We start from the raw sequence: 25,533 nt of genomic DNA, 5'->3' as shown, positions 1-25,533 counted from the left end.
TCTCTGTGAAAACCACTAGCTTTTGCCCTGTTTCATAAAGAAAAGATTAAATAAAATTGAATTAATTGTAGGTTGTCATTGAACAAGCACTCTCAATTAGGAATACAAACATGCAAACTTTGTAAAGCTTATTGTGTTCACCCTATTAAGTGTTTTTCATTTCACTTTTCATCTGCTTAAATAAGACACGGTGACAATGTTGTTAAACATATTTTTGTCATAAATTTTGCATCATAAGATTTCAAGCAGTCAGTTCTATCCCATTTCAGTTACAAATCAGTGCAAAATTGATTTAAAAATTACAAGTATACAGTGAGAGTTCATGATAAAATGATTCACAATGGCTAACAGACATAAAATAAAATAAAAAATAAAATATAAAAAGTAAAATACTCATGAACGGAGACTAATTACAGGCAGTTCTATCATTTGGGTCCCAAAGAAAACACAACTAGGTATGACGTTATAAATAACTGGATGGCAGTAGAACTACTTCTGAACAAGCAGACTAAAGAAATAACAAAATAATAGGACAGAGCACCACAGTTTGCCAGTGAACAAGCAGTTATTAACTACCACAAATCATAGTATGGAACTTGCCACTTCTTGAAGTTTTCCAATTAAGACTGGATTAATTCTTTTTCTCTGCAGTTTTGCTTTACTTAAGCAAAGGTCACTTGATTTAATACATAGGCAAACGGGTAAAGTTTAGAAGATGTAGAATTCTGAAACCGTGCCAGTTTACTCAATCAACTTTTTTGGACTTAAACACCAGAAAATATAAATTTCCCTAGAAGAAAATGCAAAGACTTACGTAATAGTGGCTCATTGTGTACATATTATTTTCCAGGTGACATTTCCCATCATTTGGTAAAACAATTCCACCAAGTTTACCGTCTCCTGCAAAGTGAAATCCAGCATCCGTGGAAAACACTAATAGTCTTGTAACATTTCTCCATCCAATTTGATCCTTAGGAAATAAAAAAAAAACATTTCAGTATTCTGCACCACTTTCTTTTATATTAATGTGGACCAACAATGAAGAGGTAAATACATGATAAGGCAGACGGATGTAGGAGAAGCCATATAACAAAAGCATCGTCCTGGAAATTGTAATTCACTCAAATCTTAAAAGCACTTATATTTAATTAAATGTCACCTCTAAAATATTGTCTGTAAGATTTTCACCAAAGGCAATAAACTTTCCTTCTGCACTTTTAAAATAAGACTCCATATAGTTACAGAAAGTCCTTACTTCATTGATTAACAATATATTAATAGAGTAACAAAGCAGTAAAGTAGGATATCATTTTTGGAGAGTCTATATTGCACAGGTGCATAGAATCGTGTCAGACCAGAAACATCAAAGAATAATGAAGCGATCTAGATCAGCTCTCCAAAAATAAACAAAAATCTGGTTTTGATGTACTTCTGTCTGAGAAGCTAGTAGAAATTAACATTCACCAAGCTATTCTGAAACATGAGCTAGAAAAAGCATAATGACTCTTTGAAATCACTGGATAACAATTGCCTGTTTAGAATTCCCTGCACCTGTGAGCAGAATTTGACTCTTCTTTTGCAGCAACCTTTAAAAACATCATCTTTAGAACTCATCTATCTGATGTGAACACAGCCTGTGATCAGCACCTTCACATTGGCTTCGTTCACTCACTAGAGGTCTCCACAAAACAAATCAATGTATTCATGCAGCCTAGTTTACCTTATCTTGCTAGCACAAGCATGACAAGTTGAAACATCAGGCACCGTAAAACATTAAGGCTGTATTAAAACAATTTCATCTAATAAAGTATTAGTTAGAACAATTTCATCTCAGAAAACCAACACACACTTACCCCACAAACTGCAACCTGCATTATTGCATCAAATCCACCTTCAGGAGAATCCAAATTCCCAGAAATGTGCTGTTTACCTACAAGTTCATTAAATCTATTTCCTTCACTGGTAAGACTGAGCACATTTTTATAGCTAAATGGACTTGTACAGTTCTGGTCACCTGTACAAGGATTTCTGAGTTTGGCTGGCGTTGTACTTATATATGGCATCACAGTTTTCTCCACAAAAGAGCCAAACCCTAGGAGAGAATGAGAAAAACCCTGTAAGTCGAAGAATGGAATTCTATTATCTATAATCGTGATGCAATAGAATACAAATTCATTATAGTTGATCTGATGTTAAAAAATAGCTCTCATATTTGTTTACAACTATTCTCATATTCCTCGGTAGGTTTTATGCGCTAGAATATTTGCCATAATACTGCTAGTTTTAAAAAAATAATTATTCTTCATATGATGTGATTTTCACTTTAATGATGTGAAAAACATCAGGAAGGAAACTTTTTTTGAATAAGCAAATCTTTCTTACCAATTCGAAAGTCTGAAGTTATTTTTTGCATTTCTTGCATCAGAGCTGTTCCCAGACTTTTCACATTCTCTAAGTCATCTTTCATAGAATAGGAGAGGTCCATAAGATAGTAAAGGTCAATGGGGTAATCTTCAGCTCTCTTAAATTTTAATGAAAATGTTTGCGGTTCCCCTGTTTCAGAGATTAAACAACAAACAGAAACCATTAAAAATTCCACAATAACTACACCGGCAAGAAAAATGTCTTTTTAAGTAAAGTCTTTGAGATATTGATGATGAAGGTTTTGAGCTAGTGGTGAGTTTTTTTTTCTCCTGTTAATTGAAATGGTTAACATTAAATTATGATGAAAGAATTTTCAAGGAGTATTTATTTCAGATGCCCAACTTTACACGTCTAATGCATTTCATTTCCCCATAGAAAATAGTATCCTGCTAAAACCAAGCCTCTCTTAGCTGCTGCAATTTTAAATCTCGATGCTTGCAATAATTTTAACAAAGTTCCTGAAAGATCTAATAGCATAAATTTTCAATATCTATTTGCATCCAAGATGACTGAATAAATCCTAAGGGTTTAGTTTAGGAAAAACATTCTTTAAATAGGTTTATAAAAGAAAAATCAGTTCTGGATAGAATATTTCAAGTTACTTTGCATCAAATATAGGCCGAGCACAGAAACAGTAGTTGAGATAATTGGTTACTGTCTGTTGCAATTGTAAGCCCAGACCCTGTGCTTAGCCAACAAAAGCATGTAGTTTCACTCTGATGTTGAAAGACAGTGCACAAGAACTACCCCCAAGTTAAATGGAAAATAATTCTTTTGCCTATTGTTTATGAAATAAGGAATGGAATTGAAAGTTTTTTCCTCCATCCCAGCTTTTAGTCACTAAAGTGAAATGGTGATATTGCTGCTGATTAAGTCTGTTTAATAATTAGCAAATATTTGCTTAATATGAGGAAAATTAACAAGCTGGGGAAAACGTAAGATGGGCAAAGGGAATGAGTGTATGGATCAGGCAGCTATGCAGCATGTTTTATTTAAAACAAATAAAAGCGTTAGATTTTCCCTAGCTACTGTTTAAAAGAGCCTGCACAGAAAGCAAACATTCCCCTCTGTATGCACACAAACCCTAATCAGAGACCTTGTGACCAGAAGAAGTGCTCATAAACTGAACAATGATCTTTTGGGTTAATAGGTTTTGGTTGCCCAGGTCCCTTGTATGCTCTGCTGATCAAACTTGTGTCAACAGACTATTATTTCGTCTCTTGAAGTTGAAACGGTCACTAGAACTAAACAGGGCTAATACCAAAATTGTAAAATAATTTTAATTCCTTTCCTTTTCTTCCTTTTCCTCCCTGTGCTAAGCAGCCTCGGATCACGTTGCATTTATTGATGCAGTCCCCAACAAGCAGCTGCCTCCAAGTACAGGCTCTTATTCCAGGTAAATACAATGTATTTTTGGACCTGGTTGCAGCACCTAGGAAATCTCCTTAAGGTTTGTTTCCATTATGTTCAAGTATTGTGTGAACTACCAGAATTGTTCCCCCACCCCCTTTTTAATCAAATATCTCTTTATGGGTTTGAAATGGTACACAACTGCTTTGTTTTCATTAATGCAGTCTCATATCCACTTCTCTACCCTCTGGAAACTATTTTATATAGCAAACCGAAAATCTTGCCACATATTATGAAACCATTTGGTGCAGACTTTGCGTAACAGGAGTACTTCAAGGAATAGCACGTGTTCTCATAACTTCTCTAGGTTTTTGCATGCTCCTCTACTTTTGTTACAAGAAGTCGCACTGCAGAAAATCAACTGTAAAATACTGAAAACGGAACAATTTAATTTTTGTGATATATGTGAACCATTCTGACATTTTAATGAGCTTTATCTATTTTCTCAGAAATCATATCTGGAACAAGTGATAAAAAACTGTATCTAATCTTTTCCAAAAATCTGACAGTATTTGAATTACCTAAACACCTGGGGTTAACCTGAATAGTTCTGCTATTATTCAGATTATCGGAACAATAGCAGTTTCAGGAACAAAATGATTATACATTCAAAACATAAAATGCACTTGTGGTGGTGACGGAAAAATCATATGAAGACTAGAATGAAACTGTCCTTACCGACTCTTAGTTTCAGTACTAATTTTTGCGGCTGGATCTGTGTAATGGCCTCTGGTTTCAGCTTCTCTGCAGCACCTATTTTACGGTTTGTTACTTCTCTATCTTCAAGCACCTGTTTGCTACCTCTAGGATTTTCTATATCTTCCATAGGACAGCCTTTACTTCTCAGTGCTGCCAAGTCATCACATCGAGCAGATGTTGGTTCTCCTTCTTGCAAGAAGTCCTGGAAAACAGGGGTGAGCAAATATCAAATTTACAGCTATCTGCAACGTGCTATACTCTACACACAATAACACAATAAACTCCATCCTTATAAAAAAATTCCAGTATTAAAACACAGTTCTGAAATATGTTAAATTTTACTCAATGAAACAGTGGCTATAATTTAATCCAGGAGTTTGCATTTATGTATATAAATCTGTGTATAAGCAAGATGAAAGTAAAAAATATATATCCAATGTCACCTCTAACAGAAGCAGGGCATCCTTTTAAATCAGCTACTCTACAAGTGACAGCAGATGGGAAAGGCTCACATCTTCATGCAATTGTCAATTATGTGAACTTATTTGTACAGTCTACTTTCCAATTACCCTCCTTTTTTTTTTTTTTTTTTTTGAAAGGCTTTAATTAGAGATTATGTAAGAGTACCTTGGTACTCCACAACAAAACAATGGCAATATGCTGACAGAGCAGGGGGAAGATGGACAACAATCCAAAAGTAAGATTCATGAGCAGCAAAAAAAAAAAAAAAAAGAAAAAAAAAGTTACTTTGCTCTGAACACAACTTACTATTACCTCAAATCTTCAAAACAGCTCTAAGCTCAAATATAAGTAAACAAGGTTTCTAATTGAGGAGCTTGGCAATTCTGATTTTTCCCTCCCCCCAGAATATACATGTAAGTAAATATATCTTACAGTTTGTCAGTTCTTGATGAGAAGCTGACTAAGACCAAATAAATAAAATTTGGCCAAATGAATCCGAGAGCCAAATTTTAAAGTCAAGTCAGTTTACTAGAAAAGTTTAAAGCTTACAAGCTGATCCAAGGGACAATAAGTTGGTACTGCACGGAATTAAGTACACAGTATCATCTTACAGCAGGAAACAGGAAAGTTTCCCAGTTTTCATTAACAAACCAAAAAAGAGCTCTAAAGAACCTTTCCTTCTGTTTCTAACCTGAAGACACTTCAACTCAACTTTAGCATATACAGCACATAATTTAAGATATAATTTTTAATTACACAAGCAAGCTTTCTTTTGAAGGTTCATACTAAAACAAAAAACCCACCCCCACAAACCAGTCTCCCACCCCCAAGTCTACCAACAACAGAATACTAAAATTTGAACATCATTTCTTTTAAAAGCAGACCTTCACTCTCTTCCTCTACTCCACCTATGTCTAAATATACCTCTTACTCTAATGTCACTGAAAGAATATAATTAAACATACCCAGACAGCCTCCATGCTGGAAGGATTTAAAATAGCTATGATACAGCTTGTAGGGTCTATATACATTTAACTTTTAGAAAAGGAAAAGTAAACACATTGTGAAAAGATCTACTCAAATCAGGACATCAGGAAAATCATGGTACTGAATTTTTATGTACTAATAGGTATCCAATTGAAGAACTACAGGAAATTATTGTTAATGAAAACGGACATTTCTATACATTTAAATATTTATTTAAATTTGAAACTGAGGGAAAAAAATAAAAGGAACTGTGCAATACTTACTGTTTTTTTACACCAACCACAGTTTGGTCCTGCTTGTATACATTCACCACATGATTTTGCATTAGCTTTTATGCAGTCACTTCCACCTATGAAAGAACACAGATAGGTCAGTTCATTTATAAAGACGTGCTGACAATAACACAATTTTGTTTCATACTGGCCCTGTAAACCAAATTCTACATGTTATGACTAAGAGATATGAGCAACATCCTGCTATGAGCACTCATCTAGCCAATATATTTACAACTGCTAAATACATACAGTTTTAAAGCAATATTAAAGTAGTGCAGTGAAATCAAATGATTTACCTTGCTGAGCAAACCCGCTCCATATCAAGCAACAGAGGATGCCAGCCCACGTGAGAAATTTTAAATTAATCTGAAATACAAAACAAGACAACCAGATTGTATGATTTATTGTGACTAGTAAACAAAAATAAAGTTGCACGAAAAGTACACGCATGTAACTGTTTCAGAGGGGACAGGAACAGAGTAGACTCAAACCAGATGTTCCTATCCACACCAACTGGACAGACAGATGAATTTTCATCTAATACAACCGTATTTATGAACCAAACTCTGCATTTATAAGACATCAAACAGGGCAGCTGCTACTTAAATTCTTTTGAAACACTCTTGTTAGATAACCTCTCAAGATACAAGAAATTTGGAAATGCTGTTCAGTCAGGGCAAAAAACAAAACCAAAAAACCCCAGCCTATTAACATCCCATCCAAAAATATTTATGCTCTGAATGTTATCAGAGAAAGACTTCAAAATAAAGATACCCGAGAGATATGAGAGAAATGGAGCTTCTCTATTCAAGCCTCTGCTTTAAGGCAAGAAAAACTTCAAGGCCCTTTCCAGAATCTTTTCCTAGAAATCTTCAAAGGGTATTTTACAGCCTAACTTGGCACCTTATACTCCAAACTAGAAATTTCCTCTCAAAATATGTAACCTAAAGCATCTTTAATATAAATTTAGCCTTTTTTTTCCTTCTTCTTCTTCAGGGATAAGGATAATTAAGAAGTACCATTCTTATTAATGAAAAAACTCTTTACCCTTTTTCCAAAGCTACGAATCTTAATGAAAACCTGCCCCCCCCAAAATAAATACACGCAAACTTTATAAGTTTTATGAGATGAGATTTGAATGCTTGTAAACCACAACTGATCACTGACCAAACTGGTCACTGAACTGTAACTTTCCATAATTATTAGAGACTTCACTTATTACTCCAGAGTTAGGACCATTGACTAAAAACAGGTTTCAAACAGACCATTTTTTTTTCCAAATTTTCTTCTCCTCTAATAGTAGATAGTCATCTGAAATCAGTTTTCACAGATCTTATACAACTTTGGAATTTTGGTGTTATTTTAAATTCCATTTCTCTATTATTCATTATAAGAATGAGAACCTGGACCCTGGCCACCTATTTCCTTTGTAGCCCTAAAACGTTACTGCTAACTACGGCCTTTCCAGGCATCCTAAAAATATCAGAATTCATAACAAGTTTTTGTTCTCAAAGCTATCTTGCAATTTAGCCAAGAGAATCTTTTAAAATGAACCTGCCATTTTCTGGAAGATGTACCCTTATTCATATAAATTAGCAGCAAAGAGAGCAGTGCTTAAATTAGCACAGCAGTTGAGTTTTGGTTTTCCCACACTGATTTAGGGCCATTCATAATTGTAACTTTGCATATCCAGGCCTAACTTAAGACGGGACAGCTGCTCTGAAATCTGGAGGAGAAGGTTTCAAACAGGAGCCAACCCTTTGTTAATAGATTTTATCCAACAATAATATTAGATGTCTCATATTTTTCTGACAAATCATTTTGGCCCACTTTTGCCTTCAGTGGATCCTGCAGCCAGAGGGCGGGGGAAGTTTAGACGTAGGAGAATTGAGAGAATTTGGTGTGGGATAACTCTGCTAGATGGTGTGTACAGGCACATAAGAAACTTCTGGTAAAAAGAAAAAAAAGGAAACACAACAAACCAAAAAATAGAAAAACTGAACTGTGAACTATACCCAACCCAACTTTTCAACATTATTCATTGCACAGCTAACTTGGATTTCTCCCTCTGGCCATCCCTGCAGAGGTGTTGCTCCTTCATTCTCAGAACTACTTCATGAACACCCAGTGTTAAATGGGCTGTCTAAGCAAACCCCTTCTAAATCAAACGTGTGTGACCGCAAGCCTTGCTGAGAGGGTACGTGTGATCCAAAAAAGAGCCGAGGAGAGAGAAAGGCTGTGAGGTTGGCGAGAGACAGCAGTCAGAGGGACACAAGCAGCCTGGAGGGGAAGGCCTCACTGGGCCGCTGAGCTTCCTTCTGGCCTGGCTTCACGGAAGCCATGTTGTGTTTAGCAAACCTTGCCCCCTCCAGATGAAGGGATATACTGCTGCTCTGCTTTAAGTTTTACTTTAAGTACAGCCCAGAAACGGGGTGGTCTTTTCAGTAAGAGAAAACCAAGCTGCTGGCATCAGTTTAGTACTGTCTTTTCTGTTGGCCAAGATTATAAACAGTTCACCTTTTAGGGCAGACTAGCAGTGGATGCACAGCGAGCCCATGCAGACTATATAAATAAGCCAGCAAAGATGTGACACAGTGCTAAAACTATGACTAAGACGATTTGGAAAAGAAACGTTCCTGTGGAAATGCATCCACATGATGAATGCAGCTCTGGGCACCGATTCCCCGTGAAGTTAACGAGGAAAATGTCCTTTCCCTTTCCCATATAAGGCCGCGGCGGTGCCTCTCCTCAGCCGCTCGCCTGGCCTCCCACGTGCTCCGGCTCACTTCCTTCACCTCCACCGCTGAATGGCTTTTCCATCTGTGAGTACTGGAACGACTTCAGGAAAGATTTGCTGGTGTGAACACTTGCTTGGACTGCGAACCTCCTCCCAGCCCCTGCCGCAACCTGCTCGTGGCGGTGTCAAACCCGCTTGCCCTGTGGGTCACCGCTCAGCGCTCCGGATTGCCGTGCTGCCGACTTGTATGTTAAGGGAATGAGCAAAACCAGTAACGCCCAACTACACCAGACCGTCAAAAGGAGCCCATGGAAACCCCTGGTGGAACAGGAACTAAATCCTGTGTCGGTATTCAACCACAGAATATGGGAACAGAAAATAACCCATTGTTACAAGGAAAAAAAAAAAAGAAGCTTTTTGCGCAACATTTACATATTTTCCTATTACACTTGTTGTTCCCCTTTTAATTAAATCCTTGAAAAATATCCCAGAATCCTTCAAAAAGTTATTTTTCCCCTGAAAAAAGCAGCTCAAAAAATTCAAAAGGTATGCTTGCCAAGAACTGAAATCTCTCTATATTTAACAACTAAATCACAACCTGGATCCTTTTTAAAAGGCTGCAAATGGCATGCTGCTGAAAAGCTGATTTTAAAATTATTTCTGTATGTTTGCTAACCCTAATCTATTTTTGTTAAATATTTTAGGAAGACAAACATGGGCATAACCTTGAATGCTTGAACTAGTTGCTTTCCAAGATTTTTCACTAAGTGCCTCATCAAACAGTAATGTCTAAATAGACTTTTTTTCAGTACGAAAAAAACCAACCCAGCTTTTATGTACGTCTCTGAAGCTTCTAATTTGAAATAAGAGAATCATCAAGTGACAACAGGAGAAACGGATTACTTCTCTGCAGCGAGACTAATTTTAAATTTGCAAATCAAGTATCAACACCTTTGTATTCTGCTCATCACCATGTATTTAGAAATAAAATTTAATCCTCCATATTACTAAAGCCTTTTGCAGGTTTTTTTTCTTTAAATTAGAACAGCAATAGCATCTGTGTAGAAAATTAACTGGGCAAATGGGATCAAGAAAAAAAAGATAATCATTGTGGAAGCATTAATTCCTTTGAAATTAAGTGTCAGTGGTTAAGATGCTCAACCATTGCAGCATTGTCCCAGTCCGTCAAGCAGCTCCTCACCTCACCCTGGGCTCCAGCATCCATCAGGCCAATGCCAAGCAAAGGAAAAAAAACTACGAGGCATGTGTCTGCATGGTGCATTGAGTTGGGCCTTGCTGCAAAGCTTTATACTCATACATACCCACACTTCGGAACGCAGGGGAAGTATGCACAGGTCAGACACCCAGCAAGAACTGAGTTGTTGTGCAGAAGCCACCTTTTTGAGGCAATAACCACAGAGCCTGCTTACCCACATCCCCACAGACCACTCTAACTAAACTTATAAAACTAGAAATGAATAAGCAGCTCACACTTTTGGACTACCATTTGCACTTCCTGCAGACTGACACCTCTATACATCAGCTGTGTTTTCACGGGTTTAAAGCTTGATTGAGAAATGCTGTACAGAATTAATCCCTTCTAAAACTGAGACGATGTTTACAATAGCCACTTTGACCTAGCCCTAGAATGGAAAGTCACTAAAGAGAACTGCCGCATCCTACTTCTCCTTGTTGGTAATTCTTACTACTTTCCTTTCTGACCTGTCACCATTAATAAAACCACCAAGAAGAGCCAGAGCAGTGAAATGATCTGGCGGATGCACTAAGCCAGCAAAGAAAGTACCTGTTTTCAGCCACTGGGTACAGAAACGCTCATCCTGGTATGGCAGAGGTGGTGAGAAAAATCAGATGGGGATGGAGGAAAAGAGAACTGGGAGAAGAACAAAGGATGCCTCTGCCCCGCAAAGCCTGTGGCTGTATGCTGGACTGGAGTGGTCACACGGTCAGCCCCGACCCCCAGTCGCCAAGGCTCTGTTTATAAAAGGAGCAGGAAGAGACATGTTTCTAAAATAAGCAGAATTAAATACTCTCTGGAGACATCTGATTCAGGACTCAATGGATACCGTGCTAAAAAAGTTTTCTTCATTCACTCCAGAAGGTTTACCCTCTTTAGCTGAAGGCCCAACTTTTCAGGGTGAATTTTAGAGACTGGCAAGATGTATCCCATTCACATTTCTGAAAAAGATGGAAGAAAAAAAGGACATGGCAATTTTCCTTAACTGGAAAAAAAACAAACCTGGTGACATGGGACAGATACTAACAACAGCAACCCACACCACTGCCAGCACTCCTGATGGCCACAACTGCAACCGATGTTCACTGCAAACCCTAACTTGCCCAGATATGCAACAACTGTACGCACTATCCCTTCTGCTTGTTAACAGTTCACTGCTAAGCAGCAATTCGCTATAAAAAGATGGTGGTAAATCAGTGTCTTCCTGCTCTCTCTCTTTAGAGAGGTATATTGGTTAGAAAAGCACAGGTACAAAAATTAAAATGTTTCACGCCATAGAGTTAATCTTGGTATTTTGAATCAAAGGTGTGGGGTAGATTTTCCAACAAAACTAAAATAGGTAATTCCTTACTTGATACCGTAGCAGCTATCTTATTTAATCAACAAGAATGTTGCTGTGACACTGAATTCTAGCTGGAATACACTGCTTGCACTGCAAAACCTGCGACCACCACATCAAGAATATACCTGGAGCATCGTTCTACATGGCAGTGGAGATTTGGGGTACGCACTGACAGCTGAAAAAAAAGCACGACATGTTAAAGAACCCAAACCTTCACTCATCATGCAAAACTACTTGCTTCCCAGCTGCAGACCTGGCTTTTTGCTCGGTGCCCTGAGGACACGCTTTCACAGGCCGGCCCAGCTGCTGACCCTGCACCAACAGAGATCAGCGAGTGGGGTTTCGTGGGCTGGGAACTTAGTGCAAATGGTCGAGAATGACACTGGAAATGCGGGCTCAAGAGTGGGACTTTGCAGCATTACAATTCACACAGAAATGCTAGACCTAAGCCTGTTTGCACCAGCTTACTGCATGGTTCAGCAAGACCAAGATGTTCCTTCTCTCCTGGGGAGCTTAACAGACCTTAACAGATCACTGCAGTAATATGGAAAGAATGGGACATTAACCCAGATTAATGTGCAAAATAAGAAATTCTTTAGTACTGAAACAGCTTTTGCGCAAAAATTCATCACATCAAGACTGCTTACTCAAACTGTCCTGAAAAAGCTTTGTTAACGCATGTCTTCAGCTACTGTGAAGCTACAGGATAAACCAACCAGCAGCATTTCACACTGGATTTCGTTTCTCTTTGTTATTATCTCTAAGTTGATGGAATAAAACAACTATGTTCAACAAATACTTGTGATAAGCATTTCCACAACCACTTCGTTCTACTGGGGCATCATATGTTAAAGTAAAATATGATATACCAGCTAGGACTTACATTTTAATTACAAAGAGTTAGAATCTCCAGGAAACTAGTTTTCTGCTCAGGTTAGGGAGACCAAATCCTCCAGTATGGTTATCTGAAGTTATGACACAATTAGTGTATGTCACTGTTTAGTTCAGAAAACCTCTGCAGAGCTGGCAGTCCAAAAACGCACATTTCTGAATTGAGAACCACAGGGAAAGATATCATAGTTCTGCAGGTTCTGCAAGGGAACCTGTAACCACCTCCTGTACTTACGAAGGCAGACAAACGTATCTGGTGACTCAACTGGTTTGCCGAGAGGCTCAGTAATGTCTTGTATCACATAACTGCCCACAGTTAGTTTACACTTACAGCTGTAGAAAAGTGGCTTAAGATTCACTGAAAAGCATGGGAGTCAGGGGGAAATCCACAGGTGTTAGGTTCTAAAATATATTTGTGGGTCTGAAATCACAACTGAAAACCCAGCACGCGCACCTGTGCCACGCTGCTCTTCAGCTGAATTCATGCAACTGTTCACACGCATGTACCAGCAGGCTGCAAACACAGCTTATGAACAGAGGTACAAATGTGTTCTCATGTCTGCTTGTGTCCCTAGAGGACGAGATTTCTCTTTGTTAGTTTATAGAAGACACAGCTGTTTTAAAACAGAATAGCTAACTTAATAAGCAGTCACAGAGTTTGATATTATTATTCCTTTTATATATGGTATTTATTGATATTTATTCCTGGATTTCAAGGGAGCCCTCAACCTAGTGACAGTTTTAAATAATGGAAGGAATAGCAATTAAGTATTTTTCTGAAGAGTACATTTTGGTCTTGATTTGAATCACTGAGTGGAAACAAGTCTGCCCAAGTTAGGTGCCCGGCTGCACGGAGGCGGGTGGGGATGGAGATTTTTCTTGATAGAACACGTAAGTTTCCTCTGTTAGCAGAAAAAGGAGGTACCTGTTTCAGAACAACTGCAGATGTCAAAGTTTCCTTCTACGTGACACCTTTCCACCTCAAGAAACATAAAACTAAGAGGACACGGCACATCTTCTGGCGGTATGGTATGACAAAAGGGTGCTAATGGTTCCCAGATATTTTATAGCACATACCCAAGACGTGAGATAACTGGGCTCCAGAGCCTCCTCAGCCTCAAAGGGTTTGAATTCACATTTCCAGGGAATGCTGTGGATATTCTGGTAAGAGCATTCATCATTATTCTTATAATAACAATGCTGCTATGCAGCCAAGAACAAAAGGCACCAAGACAGAAAACAAGCTGACAAGGTTTTGACTGCTGTTTAAGTGCTGAAGCACTTGGATGACGGGAGGTAGAAGAAAGATGTAAGTGGGGTTCCAGATCCTATTTGCTGTAATTATATTGCCAATGGATAAAAGCAAAGAGTCTTGGAGATCTTCGTTTGGAGTATTAGCTTTCCTTCTTTCTCCCTGAATAACATAACCTGTAGAGAAGTGGAAGGAAACGAACGTATGTTTACAACCAGATGCAGAAGAGAGCCTGAACTGCACATCTCCTGTATCACGCACAACCACTCTGACTTAGTGGACACCAAGCAAAAATCATTCTCTAATTGTGGACCTGACAGCTCTGAACCATATGGTCTATGGAGGAACTATGGAGTAAAGGAAGGTAAGGTGAACACTCATCCTCCAACAGGCAACTTAAGGCAAGGAGAGACCTACTGAATTTAGACTCCTATGAAGCACAGCAATCCTATTTAGGCAGGCTCAATTACATACCATGTTTTGCTTCATTGGACTGCATTTCGATACAAGTTTTCAGTAGCAAAGTCCCGTGATAATTTCACTTAATGACTAACAAACTCCTGCAACCAGCTGCAAACCTAAACAACATTGATCACAAACAAAACCAAGTTGTGTAGCGCTCTAGTAAAGATTACTCCTAGCATGGCTAAAGCCTATTCAGACAGAAAGATGTTCCAAAAAGACAAAGTAAATAGTTACACAAATCCAGATCTCATGCCGGTGACGGTGACTGAAAGTAACAGAGTGAGGAAAAAAGGGAGCTCAGGGACACCACGAAGATGCTGCCGCTGACAAAGCGTTTTCACCTGTTGAATCAGCAAACCCCACGAGTAACCTCAGTCTCTTGCCTTCGATGTAACACCTTCTGGAGAGCACTGCAGTACGGGCAGGCCGACGTCGGGTAGTCAGCACCGCTTCCAAAGCAGGGATGGCTTCTCAAATAGTATGGGTGTGCAGAAGCCTCCTGTGCATGGCATTGATTCATGACTAGATCTCCTCTGCACTACCACACTACTAATAATTATTCATTTAACAAGAGCGTTCATCTGCTGTATTGGACATCCTTGTCCTCAGCTTGGTCCTAATGTGGACAAAGTGCTTATTTGTATAACGTTTTCTTAAACTGTTGAAACATACTCGTAAGGCAAGGTTCCACAGTTCAGGAGTTGCTTTGGAAAGCATATTGATGCTTGTAAGGCAAGTAGTACATGGACGCAGCTCACAAAAACAAGCCGTCCAGGATCACCACGTATAGGAAACGGCTTGAGAGCCAACTGAGATGCTCTGTCTCATGAGAATATTATTTTTTCCATATAGATTTACTTCAAAAATTTAAAAGGAATTTATCCACAGACTACAGTTTATGGAATAAACTCACAACTGTATTTCGGAAATGACATGAACTAGCAGGTACATTGTGCTTAATGTTCAACATTAAATTAGGAGAGAAACACAGCTCCTCATATTCTCAAGCAGAGAAGGCAGAGGCCTGCAGCTACACCTAATTAAAACACCAGCAATATGCTTTTACTGTTTAATACCTGTAACTTACTCCTAGCTTCAACTACGATGTGCACCTTTTCTTCTGAAAAGCCAGTTTGTAATTTTATCTTGCTGTTGCACACCTCTCAAACTACTGTGTTTGATAAAATACCAAATAAAAAAGCAGAATACCCCCACCACACACATTTCTCTAACAAATCACATGTTGGTGCATCCTGTCTGCAGAAAGCTGCAATTCCTACAATGACATTATGAAATTACTTGAACTTCAATCAAGAAGAAAATACTAAAACCTATTCATGCCGCTGCTTATGGTAGCATGCAAGCATATCACAAAGACAGCTGGTTAGCCTTCCAGAGGTGCTAACAGCAAGACCCTGTGTACAGATACTGTGGTTGAAAGTAATAGTTTCTCTATCAACAGCTTCTACACAAGTATATCTTGAAAGCTTCCTCTTTAAGGATAAATATATGGGGATGGGTTAAGTGTTAAGAACGGAAACATCTCACTTTCTTCTCCAAACGCTGATTTTCTTCACCTCAAAATCTTCACTGCCAAAAATGTTTCCTGATCTGTTCCCAAGAGGTTTCCAATAGTTCAAGTCAACCGCAGCCTTAATGATTCCAAGCATACTATCTCCAAGACCACACTGTACCAATTCTGTTATCAGTAGCCAGTTTTTCATAGTAAATACTTAAGTTTTTCATTATTACAAGCACCTCTTTACACAATTGCGATTAAAACAAAGCAAAATATCTGTTGTTGCGTCACTTTTCAAATGCTTTGTAACCCACCAGTGATTTCTGCCATGATAATTTAATTTCCCCTCTTGCTTAAATGTGGCACTTTTGCATGGGGGGAGATGAATTTAGCATCCAGCTTGTTCACAAAGGTCTTACTAGTACACAACACTACTTGGCTAAGTTTAGCATTTCCATCTCAGATTACAATTAGGAATGCTACCTAATGATTTAAGGCATTCTAGTTGAAAACATGGGTGTCTGTTCCTTGTGGTAGTATTAAATTCCCATACACTCTGCACCACTTACTACTCCCGTAAAGAGGCTATTTAATTTTGTGCAACTCAAACCTCACATTTATCCACACACGGGGAAAAAAAAAGTTTAGTTAAACATATAAATATAGCTCTTAACACAGCTGGCTGTAATTGATGCTTCTGAGGCCGTATTGCCTTAGTAATATTCCACGACTGTCGTAACGTCTGGCTAAACTTACTTTAATCCGAGGCTTTGTTTTAAAGGGGAAGCAGAAGAGAGGTATTTACGTTCTTAAGCAAAAAGAATGTCAGTTAATACAGTGTTTCACGTCTATTTCTTTAAGAGAAAAATGCTTGAAAACGTCCCACTCGCTGTCACGGCAGGTACTACAGGAAATCACAAGCTGGCATACCACAAAGTGCAAACTTAACGGAAACTCCGTTTTTACATGGCAGTGTTACCCACCAGTAACCATCGTGAACACTCTGGTACAGTTTCGGCGACTAAAACCAAGACGAAAGCCAACTGCTGCTGAAAGAAACTGTAGTGCTACAGCATCCCCACCTCCAAAAAATCCAGTTCTGTGCTCCCCATCTTGCAACCGACCCCGTGCCCTCAGCTGCCACCTTGGCCTACAGGGCTGGGGGAGGACACCTTGGTCATCGCCTTCCCCATCCAGGCCAATTTTCTGGAAGCTTCAGAAAACTGAACCAGGCCGCCAAATGGACAGATGAGTACTGAAAAAGCAACTTCTGCGAGGTCACAGCTGGCTGCCGGAATGACTGACCTTGGTAACTGCGCTGCGCTCCTCGGGTGCTGCTAAACCAAGGCGGGCCCACCTACCTTCCTGCCCTGCTCTCCTCGGGTACTGCTCCGTAACAACGAGACAGTCTGGGGAGCTGTTCTGAGTTATATATATATATATTTATTTTTCAATTGTTTGTTATAATAAATTAACTGGCAAAAAATTAAAAAAAAAAATTAAGACTACTGCAGAGCAAACCACTCAATTTTTTTATTTCAGGTTTCTAATGACAAGTACGTGGCATAACATTTATATATATAGTATCTAAATATTTAATTGTGAGTTTTAAAAAGATGCATTATCTAACACAGTTTAGAGTGAGACTTGCACTGAAACAACTCTCAGCCCCAACATACTTTGAACATCGGGTAAATGGCCAGGAAAATGAATATACAGAATTAATTATAATAATAATAAAAAAAACCTGCCATCCCACTACATACAGCTTCATAGAGCTCTATCTATCTATTTTTATATACATATATATACACACACATACAAAATATACATACACACACAGCCCTATAAACAAAATGACTAACGATGACGATTAATACAATGGCAGTGACAACTGGCTAGGTATAAACATGCACTGGAACGGTGGACTTCTCCCAAATTTTAATCTGGGAGTTTGAGTACTTGGCAAAAATTCACCCATCTGACCAAAAAAAAACCAAACAACAACAAAAAAAACAAACCAGCAATATCAAAATGAGTAAGTTTTACATGAGATCCATCACAATGCCGTCCTTGCCCGAACAGCTTGCCTATTAACACACTTTTGCTGCTTTTCAGAGCAGAATTTTAGGCTTGGAGATCATAAGGTACTTCTAAGGGTCCTGCAAAAGATGATAAAAGATGAGGTTTCTCAAAGCATGTGAGCAGATCTGCCAGTTTGTTGCTACTGAACGGCAACACTTCCACTTCTTCAGACCCTAATTATGACTTTGCACCTTTCGTCTGTAACTCATATCCACTGTGGACAATGCTTCCACCTAACTGAAATGCTGAGTTATTTCTCACCTGATCTAGCAAGGTAACACGGATTATTCAAGTCAGAAGCGCACTGATGCATGCACGAGTAGATGCTGTAAGGCTCCACAACAGTTTATGCCAATTTAATTCTGGATTATTGCAGTTCCACACTCCTCTGATCACAAGCCACGCATTTCCCATTCCTCCCCTTGACCTAACGAGTGTTACTAGTAGTGCACACAGCCACCCACTTGAAGCAGCTGATTTAAAGGAAAGTTATTTTTTGTCATGATATTTTTCGACCAGATGAGCTACTTCAGTGACTTACTGTACTGCCTTGTGCCTTCCACTGCTGATGCAATGAGGACGAAGACTGCAAGCTACAGGCAGCAGGGAGAATCAGACTGCAACAGTTATGACCTACTTTGGTATAAATTGCTGCAAGACCGTGTTTCTATGAAAATGAAATGTATTTTCACTTGAACTTACGGTCCCAGGGCTACTGGGGCACTTTATGAAACACAAAATTCAGGTAAATTTGCAGAAGACAAGTGGTTTTCATAGTTTTGTGTTCTCCTTAATGAGCGAGTTCCTTTTTTTCTTTAAACTCCGCAGAAACACAATATTAAAACTGCTGCCAGCTACAAGTAAACATTAATAATATTAAATACAGACATTAATTCATTCAGAAAGTGAAACTGCATTGAAAATTATGCACCAAAAAGAGCCAGTATCTATGCGAGCTTTTTTATTACTATCTAAACACCCTCCAAATTGGTCAGCTGGCAACGAAAGAAGTGCTGGCAGCAATTTTACATGCAATAGTTACTTTTTAATGCTAAAACTGAGTTCTTCCCTGAAACTGCTGATATCAGCAACATGGCTATGTAACATTTTTGTCCGGCCTTTGAAAATTCAAGCAACATCTGCAGTGGAGGGAGGTAGCACAGAGGAAAAAATAATGCTTATCACTGTTTTTTAAAATTTTATGATGCAGTTTAAACAACCTATAGCTGATATGTATAGTATGTTCTTCCGAAAAAGGAAATTTGCTGTTTCCTTTTTTTTAAACACCCAAGTCCACGCCCAAGAAAATCTAAACACTGAAATTCTTGAACATTTGTTTCTCACACGAATTTTTATTTGCATAGAAATGAGAAAAACAAAACAGATAAGGAATGCCCCATTTTCGAACTGTACAGTAGAAGCAAAGAAAAAATGTTATCTCCTAAAACGTTACACTTAGAGATATTTCGCAAATTCACATAGGCTATGTTCATGCACAATTAAGGATAGAGTTTTATCTATTCTGAGGCAAAACCGTCAAGCCCACATTTCAAAAATGGTCAAGACTTGTATTTTACAGAAATCAGCTACAGTACTACTCTCAGCATCTGGACAATCTTCAACTAACACCAGAAATCGGGCACATTAACATATACTAAATACAAGCTTGCAAAAACACAAAAGAAACTTCATAGACTGTAATTCCTGACTTTCTCTCACGGCCATCACTAAAACAAAATTTCAGTCCAAAAAGAGAAAAAACAGCCAGAAAACACTGTTTCAAAGGCAGCAAATAATCAACCTTACTTACACCGGTTGATCTTGTGTATCGTGCTAATAAAAACTACCTCATTTCTTCTTTTTATCATCAGAAGAAGGCGCGTTTCACTTCTTGAAAGGACAAGTGCAAAGTTTTCAGCCATTCTACTATTAAAGATGCTGTAATAACATAGCAACTCATCCTGATGGAGAATTTGATGCAATTTTAATCACAACCAACTACTGAGACGCGTCACCTCTTGATCCTTTGGAGAGTGCTTTATATTTAACATCAAAAAAATTGCAGTCGTTTGTATTTATCTTCACTTCAAAAACAGTCCTTCCTTTCACCTGCTCTCATCTTCACACAAAAGCCTGAATCTAAGATCAGTAAAAGCAGATAGCTGAGGGGCTCGGCAGAGCGTGGGTGTTGCCCGATTTAATACTTGGGCAACTGAAGCTGCAGAGGATGCTGGCCAAAATGCCCCAACGCCAGGCCCTTCAAGTGATGTCCTGCAGCTCCTACTAGGTTCATGATAACCCACATTACTGCACAGCTCACCGGCAGAGAGTGGCACGGGCCCCCACGTTGGGACAGGGTAAGGCCATGGCAGGCTGCCCCATGCAAAGGCACCAAACCGAAGGGCTTCCCCCGCAGCCAGCCTGCTGCACCCCAGTAAGACACACCGAACTGCAGCTCCCTCAACGAAAATTAACAAACCGTGCAACGACTGATTCTCCTGATTTATTATTTTCTCCCTTTGCAAAACTGAACAGCCCCACGTCCTTATCTCAACACTTACTTCAAGGTCAAGGTTGTACCAAACCAGAGAGCTCAGCAGCAGGTTTCTTTTTCAAAAACACGATTTCGGGGATTAATACACGTAATAGCCAAGATACTGCCTTTGACTTACAAGAATCACCATTTCCTAAATGAAATGCTGACTCTTTCTAAATTGATCTAATCCAATTATTTTTCTTCTCTTTTAAATAACCACAAATCAGTCATTTTCGCATGAGGGTGATTTCATTGTTTCAGTTTAGCCCAATATATATAATTACTGTTTTTCATTTTACCGCAAGCAACGAGAAAAGAAGGTACTTTCACTTTTTCAGTTCAGCTTCCACATCAAAAGTGCCATTACCTGTACAGTTCTACACATAAAAAGAAAATTATTTGTTTATAGTCATAACAGAAAATTAATTACATGTGAGTACTTGTACATAGTATAGATACTACAGAGAAGTCTACACTTTCATACAAGTCCATATAAATGATGGCTCTCCTTCCTGCTCATACACTAGAAACTATCGACAGCAGAAGTTAAAACTAAGTGAAGTCAAAGCTAGGACTAAGTTGAGCACATGCAATCTTGTACAAAACACATATCATAAACAAACTGCAAATATTATGTTGATTTTTTTAGGGGAAAATACTATATCGAACTTGTTACAGCTTCTAAGCATTTGAGCATTTTAAGAAGAATGTGCAGTTAAATGTGGTCTCACAAATTAGAGGTTTAGGGAAAACATCTATAGACAGAAAACTAATGGTTTGTTGGCAGAACTTGAGAACTACATTAATTTATCAGAGACATGTGACGTTCTTCTCTGAGAAAGAGAAAAGAATGAAAATGATGGTAAGAAAACACCAAACTCTTCTTAGCTCTTCCTAGCAATAACAAAGTTAAGATTCCAGCCTCAATTTTGTTACTCAAAACTCTCCCCTCTAATAAAAACCACAAGAATACTAATGATATTTCACTGCTGCTGTTGGAAAAGAAAAAGCACATGAAAGAGCTTTTAAGACAGAAAACATATTTCATAACCCTTTTTGCAGCTGACTGTAAAGAGAAATTAAGAAAGACATAGACAAAAAGATCCTTCTAATATACAAAATAGCTTTTATTCAGTGACGTCCCAAAGAGGATTATAGGTCAGGTAGGAATCCCATCACCTTTCCCCAAAGTAAATGTTGATATTATAGTCTCGCCAAGCTGCTTTTGTGCATTTGTTTGGTTATGCTCAAAATTTGTACTAAATTACTGACTTCACCATCTCTGCGGATTTAAAACATCTTCAAACTGTTAATGGGACAATAAAATACCCTAGGAAGCCCACAGAATCACTCTAATTGGTTTAAGAATAGAAAAGTAAAAGGTGGTTATTACAAAAATACAGTATGTTTAGTAACAATATTCTTCTACAGAGAACACCCTTAATACTGAAAAACACAACTGTACTATTAAGTGATGCCAGTGAGATGCCTGTTGTCTTATTTTCTATTCACAGAAGTCAGAATTTTCATTTTCTCTGCATGACATTTCCAAAATAATCTACTAAGCAAGCTGATACATGTTTTACATCAGACTAGAAGCTCATACAGCCAAAGCACATGTTGTTTTCTCACAATTAAGTTGTATATACTTTTTTCTGGTACTTACACTACTCATCCACTTGGGGGGAAAGAAGCAAATTTAGAGAAAGGTCTTACTGGAAATCTACCCTGACTTAAAATTTCAAGTTTAGGTTACCAGGCCATGCCCATGGAGGACAAACTGGGGAAGAAAAAAAAAAAAAAAAGAAGTAGAATTTGTCTTTCCATTTCTGGGTAAACATGAAAAAGACTGTCTAGGCTACCCCAGTATGTCCATAACTATGACAACGCACAGACACTGGTCAATACTGTGGTCAGCTGTGGTTACTGCACAGCAAATAACATCAGCCTTTATTCAGAAGGTTTACAACACAATATGTAACAAAACAGAGCAACACAGAAAGAACTACACAGAAAAAAAAAATAGATTATATTGGCCAGTATGTGACAACATCAATTAATTAACCAACTAATTTCAACTTTTTGTCACAAAAGGAGCCTTAAATCTGGGCACGATACTGCCAACATCTGACCAGGAGATCACGCTGCAGAACGTGTTCATCTGCCGTTTTGTGATTCTCTGACACCCCCCTCTTAAAAAATAATACAGACCCTCTTCAGAAATACCAGCTAAGCCTCAACTAGGCTAAAGACTCATTTTCCTGTAAAGTCTTAAGATGCACATCCTCGTGTAAAAAATCCCAATGCACATATACACCAGAGCAGCAATGTTAAAGCTCCTAACAAGAACACTACTGTTATGAAGTGTCTTCAAAGCAAGGCAGAGTAGACGCGAGTGCATAATTAGCAATATATGAGATGGGGTATGAGAGGCAGGAAAGTACAGAGCTAATTCTGAGCTTTCTGCTACTGAGAGACAGGCAAATTTCTACGGGGGCACAGAATGTGGTAGATGGCATAAAAACTTAGTCAAAGGGAAATAGCACACAAACTGGTAAGTACTTTTAAAATGACAATAAAAAAATCTAACTACAAGTTGCCCTAATTGCATTTTAAAGAATTATTTAATTTATGTAATTGCTTTATGACCTCTACCAGTAGATCCTGAGAAGCTTAAAAAAGAAAAAAAGGCATTCCAACAAGGATTCCCTCTCAGAGGGCTCACTGCAGTTTCTAAAAATAAGTTTGCCAAGGAGAACAGTCAACCTATAAAATATACAAATACATACATCACTTGAAATTCCAGAAAAGAAAATGACAGCAGAACAGGCTCCACTACTGCCAAGCCTGGATTCCTCTTCCAGGTCTAACTAATGCCCTTCCAAGTGCCATCTGAGAAGGCACGATGAATCTTAATGCCAGTTAACTTGCCATACTTAATTAACATCGATTTAAAAAAAAATAATAAAATTTAAAAATGCCTGTTTTAATTGCAGTTTTGCAAGGTCTGACTGCTTGCAACAGCAGCTCTCACATGGAAGAGGTACAAAAAGTATTTGGAAAGGGGTGGCTGGGATGGGGAGGTAGGGCCCATCAACTGCCAGAAAACGTCCATTCTGCCTCTGCTCTTTCCCCCAAAAAAATCACTCCTGAGACCACATACTGGGGGCAACATTTTCTCTCAACTAGCAGGGAACAGAAGGCATCTGCGCCCTACCTGCAGCGGTGACATGCACTGAGGCTGTGCCAGGCATCATGCGTGGGTCTGCATTTACTTCTCCTGCAGGAGCTCACCTCCATGTCTGCTACTAGAGGAGAAAGAGCAACATCTGGGGGAGCCTGTTCCAAAAGCACAGCCTTTGACGGCTTACAAAAAAGGTCCCATCACCAAGCAGGTACTTCATCTGTCCTTAACAGCAGTCGTGCTGCAGCCACCATCAGGATGGTTTCTGAAGGCCGCGCTGCCGCAGAGAGCCATGCGGTCCGTAACAGGCTGGTCCTCAGGCTTCACCAAGGGGCACATGTGCACCACACCCCTCGTCTAAATCAAGAGCAGTGGAAGGTGGGCATGACAACTGCTTATGGGCAAGTTGAAGCACTCATACCAAAGGCAGAGAGGGAACTATATTCGGGGCAACTGCATGCGTCAGCCCCGTGGCTGTGTCACTCTCTGAGCTGGCCCCGCTACTGCCCAAGTTACTACTTCCTGAGCTGTAGCAAACGTGCTCTTTTTAAAACTGCACGACAGCAGATCTACCCTGAGAGAAGTATGGGGAGCATGGCTAAGAGCAGGGGGATGAGAACATGAATCAGGAAGAAAGAACAGCAGGAAAAGTTTCCGGACAGTTTGCATTCAGCTGTGGGAATCACTTCCCAAAGGAAGTGGCAGAAGATTAACCACTCGAGTCACTTAAACTCAACAAGACAAAACACTGCAATTCTGCACTCACATCAGAAGCTCATGAATATTCCAGAGAAACTTGCAGCCCTCCGAATCTGTCCCTCGCGAGGGCGGACACAACTAGGACCATTATGCAGATGGGACAAACGCGTGTCCAGAACCAAATGGTCTCCCTGGCTGCACAGAAAGGACACCAGATTTGTAACTGCTGACGCTTCATTTTTGAAGTAAGACTGGTTATTTATCACACGGCTGGCAAACAGGCACAGCACTTACCAGCTCCAACTTTGACTACAGTAAGATACCGTCCTCCAGGCCTGTTGAATTTGCACCTTCCACTTCACGGAACATCTTTGAAAAGGACAAAAGTTGAAGGTGTTCTCATCATGAACTTGCCTCGTCTTGCCTACCTATTGCCAATGGCTCACTGTTTTTGCAACCCTTAAAAATATAGCCTTAGGCAGGCTTGCAAAATGCTACTTAATCATTTGCCAGAGGCAAATTTTTTTTTTTTTTGGTGACAGGACAACGAATCATCAGTTTCATCACAGGGATGGACATGGACAATGAATGTCTTCACTACTTTTAGAGTTTTGCTTAATTTGTCAACTTTAAGTCCTTCTAGTAGCACAACACTTCTTTAAAAAGAAAAAAAAAAGTTACTATCAAGTCATCTCATTTCACAGTAGCAAACTGGTTCTTCTCACCCCACCACCATCACCTAGTGAACGTGCCAGGAGCGCAGATTATCTAAAGCCGTTTCCACACACGTGAAGCCCCACTCCATTTCAACACCTAAGCACACGCTCAGTGTTCGCCACAAGCGGTTTCACTGATCTGAATGGAGATGATCCCTCCTCCTAAAGCTTTGTGTGCATTGGCATGAACAGGACTGCAGCACCAAGCTGGTAAATGCACAGAAAATCAACATTTTCACCCGACAAGTATGCACACATGTGTTGGCATGAATGCTCCGTTGTATTATACAAAGGACAAATCCAGCAGAAATGAAGAACTCATGTCCAACTTTTTTGATAAAGAAATACAGTCACGAAGGCTACCTGATGAGTCTAACAGGCAAGCAGACGTTTATTCCATAACACGAAGACATCTGACATTGGCTCTAAACGCGACCTAACAGTGAGTCAGGGAAGAATTTCCTATCCCTTCACGCTTCCTCCCAACCATCTGGTACACGAAGGCAGTAATACTGGACAAAACGCGCCGCTCTCATTGTTTTAGGGCATTTCAGAAATCACCACGTGAAAGGGATCGCATACAGCGGCCTCCCAT

The 25,533-nt window shown here is 39.2% G+C and overlaps 1 protein-coding gene across 3 annotated transcripts in view; it reads right to left on the bottom strand.

The window, feature by feature from the left end:
* The window catches only part of ITGB1 (integrin subunit beta 1), a 44,542-nt gene that overhangs the window by 18,062 nt on the left and 947 nt on the right, over positions 1-25,533 (bottom strand). For 2 of the 3 annotated variants that reach the window (XM_040546758.1, XM_040546757.1), the window contains exons 2-7: positions 6,554-6,623; positions 6,246-6,331; positions 4,513-4,735; positions 2,383-2,553; positions 1,854-2,092; positions 815-970 (exon numbers count right to left, since the gene is read on the bottom strand). In XM_040546758.1, coding sequence (XP_040402692.1) covers positions 815-970; positions 1,854-2,092; positions 2,383-2,553; positions 4,513-4,735; positions 6,246-6,331; positions 6,554-6,623 — 945 coding nt within the window. Of the gene's footprint in view, positions 1-814; positions 971-1,853; positions 2,093-2,382; positions 2,554-4,512; positions 4,736-6,245; positions 6,332-6,553; positions 6,624-10,798; positions 10,815-25,533 lie in introns of those variants that run through there. The other variant, XM_040546759.1, reaches the window with a different exon arrangement.

Source organism: Cygnus olor, chromosome 2, assembly GCF_009769625.2.
Source record: "Cygnus olor isolate bCygOlo1 chromosome 2, bCygOlo1.pri.v2, whole genome shotgun sequence".
Lineage (NCBI taxonomy): Eukaryota > Metazoa > Chordata > Aves > Anseriformes > Anatidae > Cygnus > Cygnus olor.
Note: the sequence above shows the minus strand (reverse complement) of the source record. Positions and strands in the feature narration are given on the sequence as shown.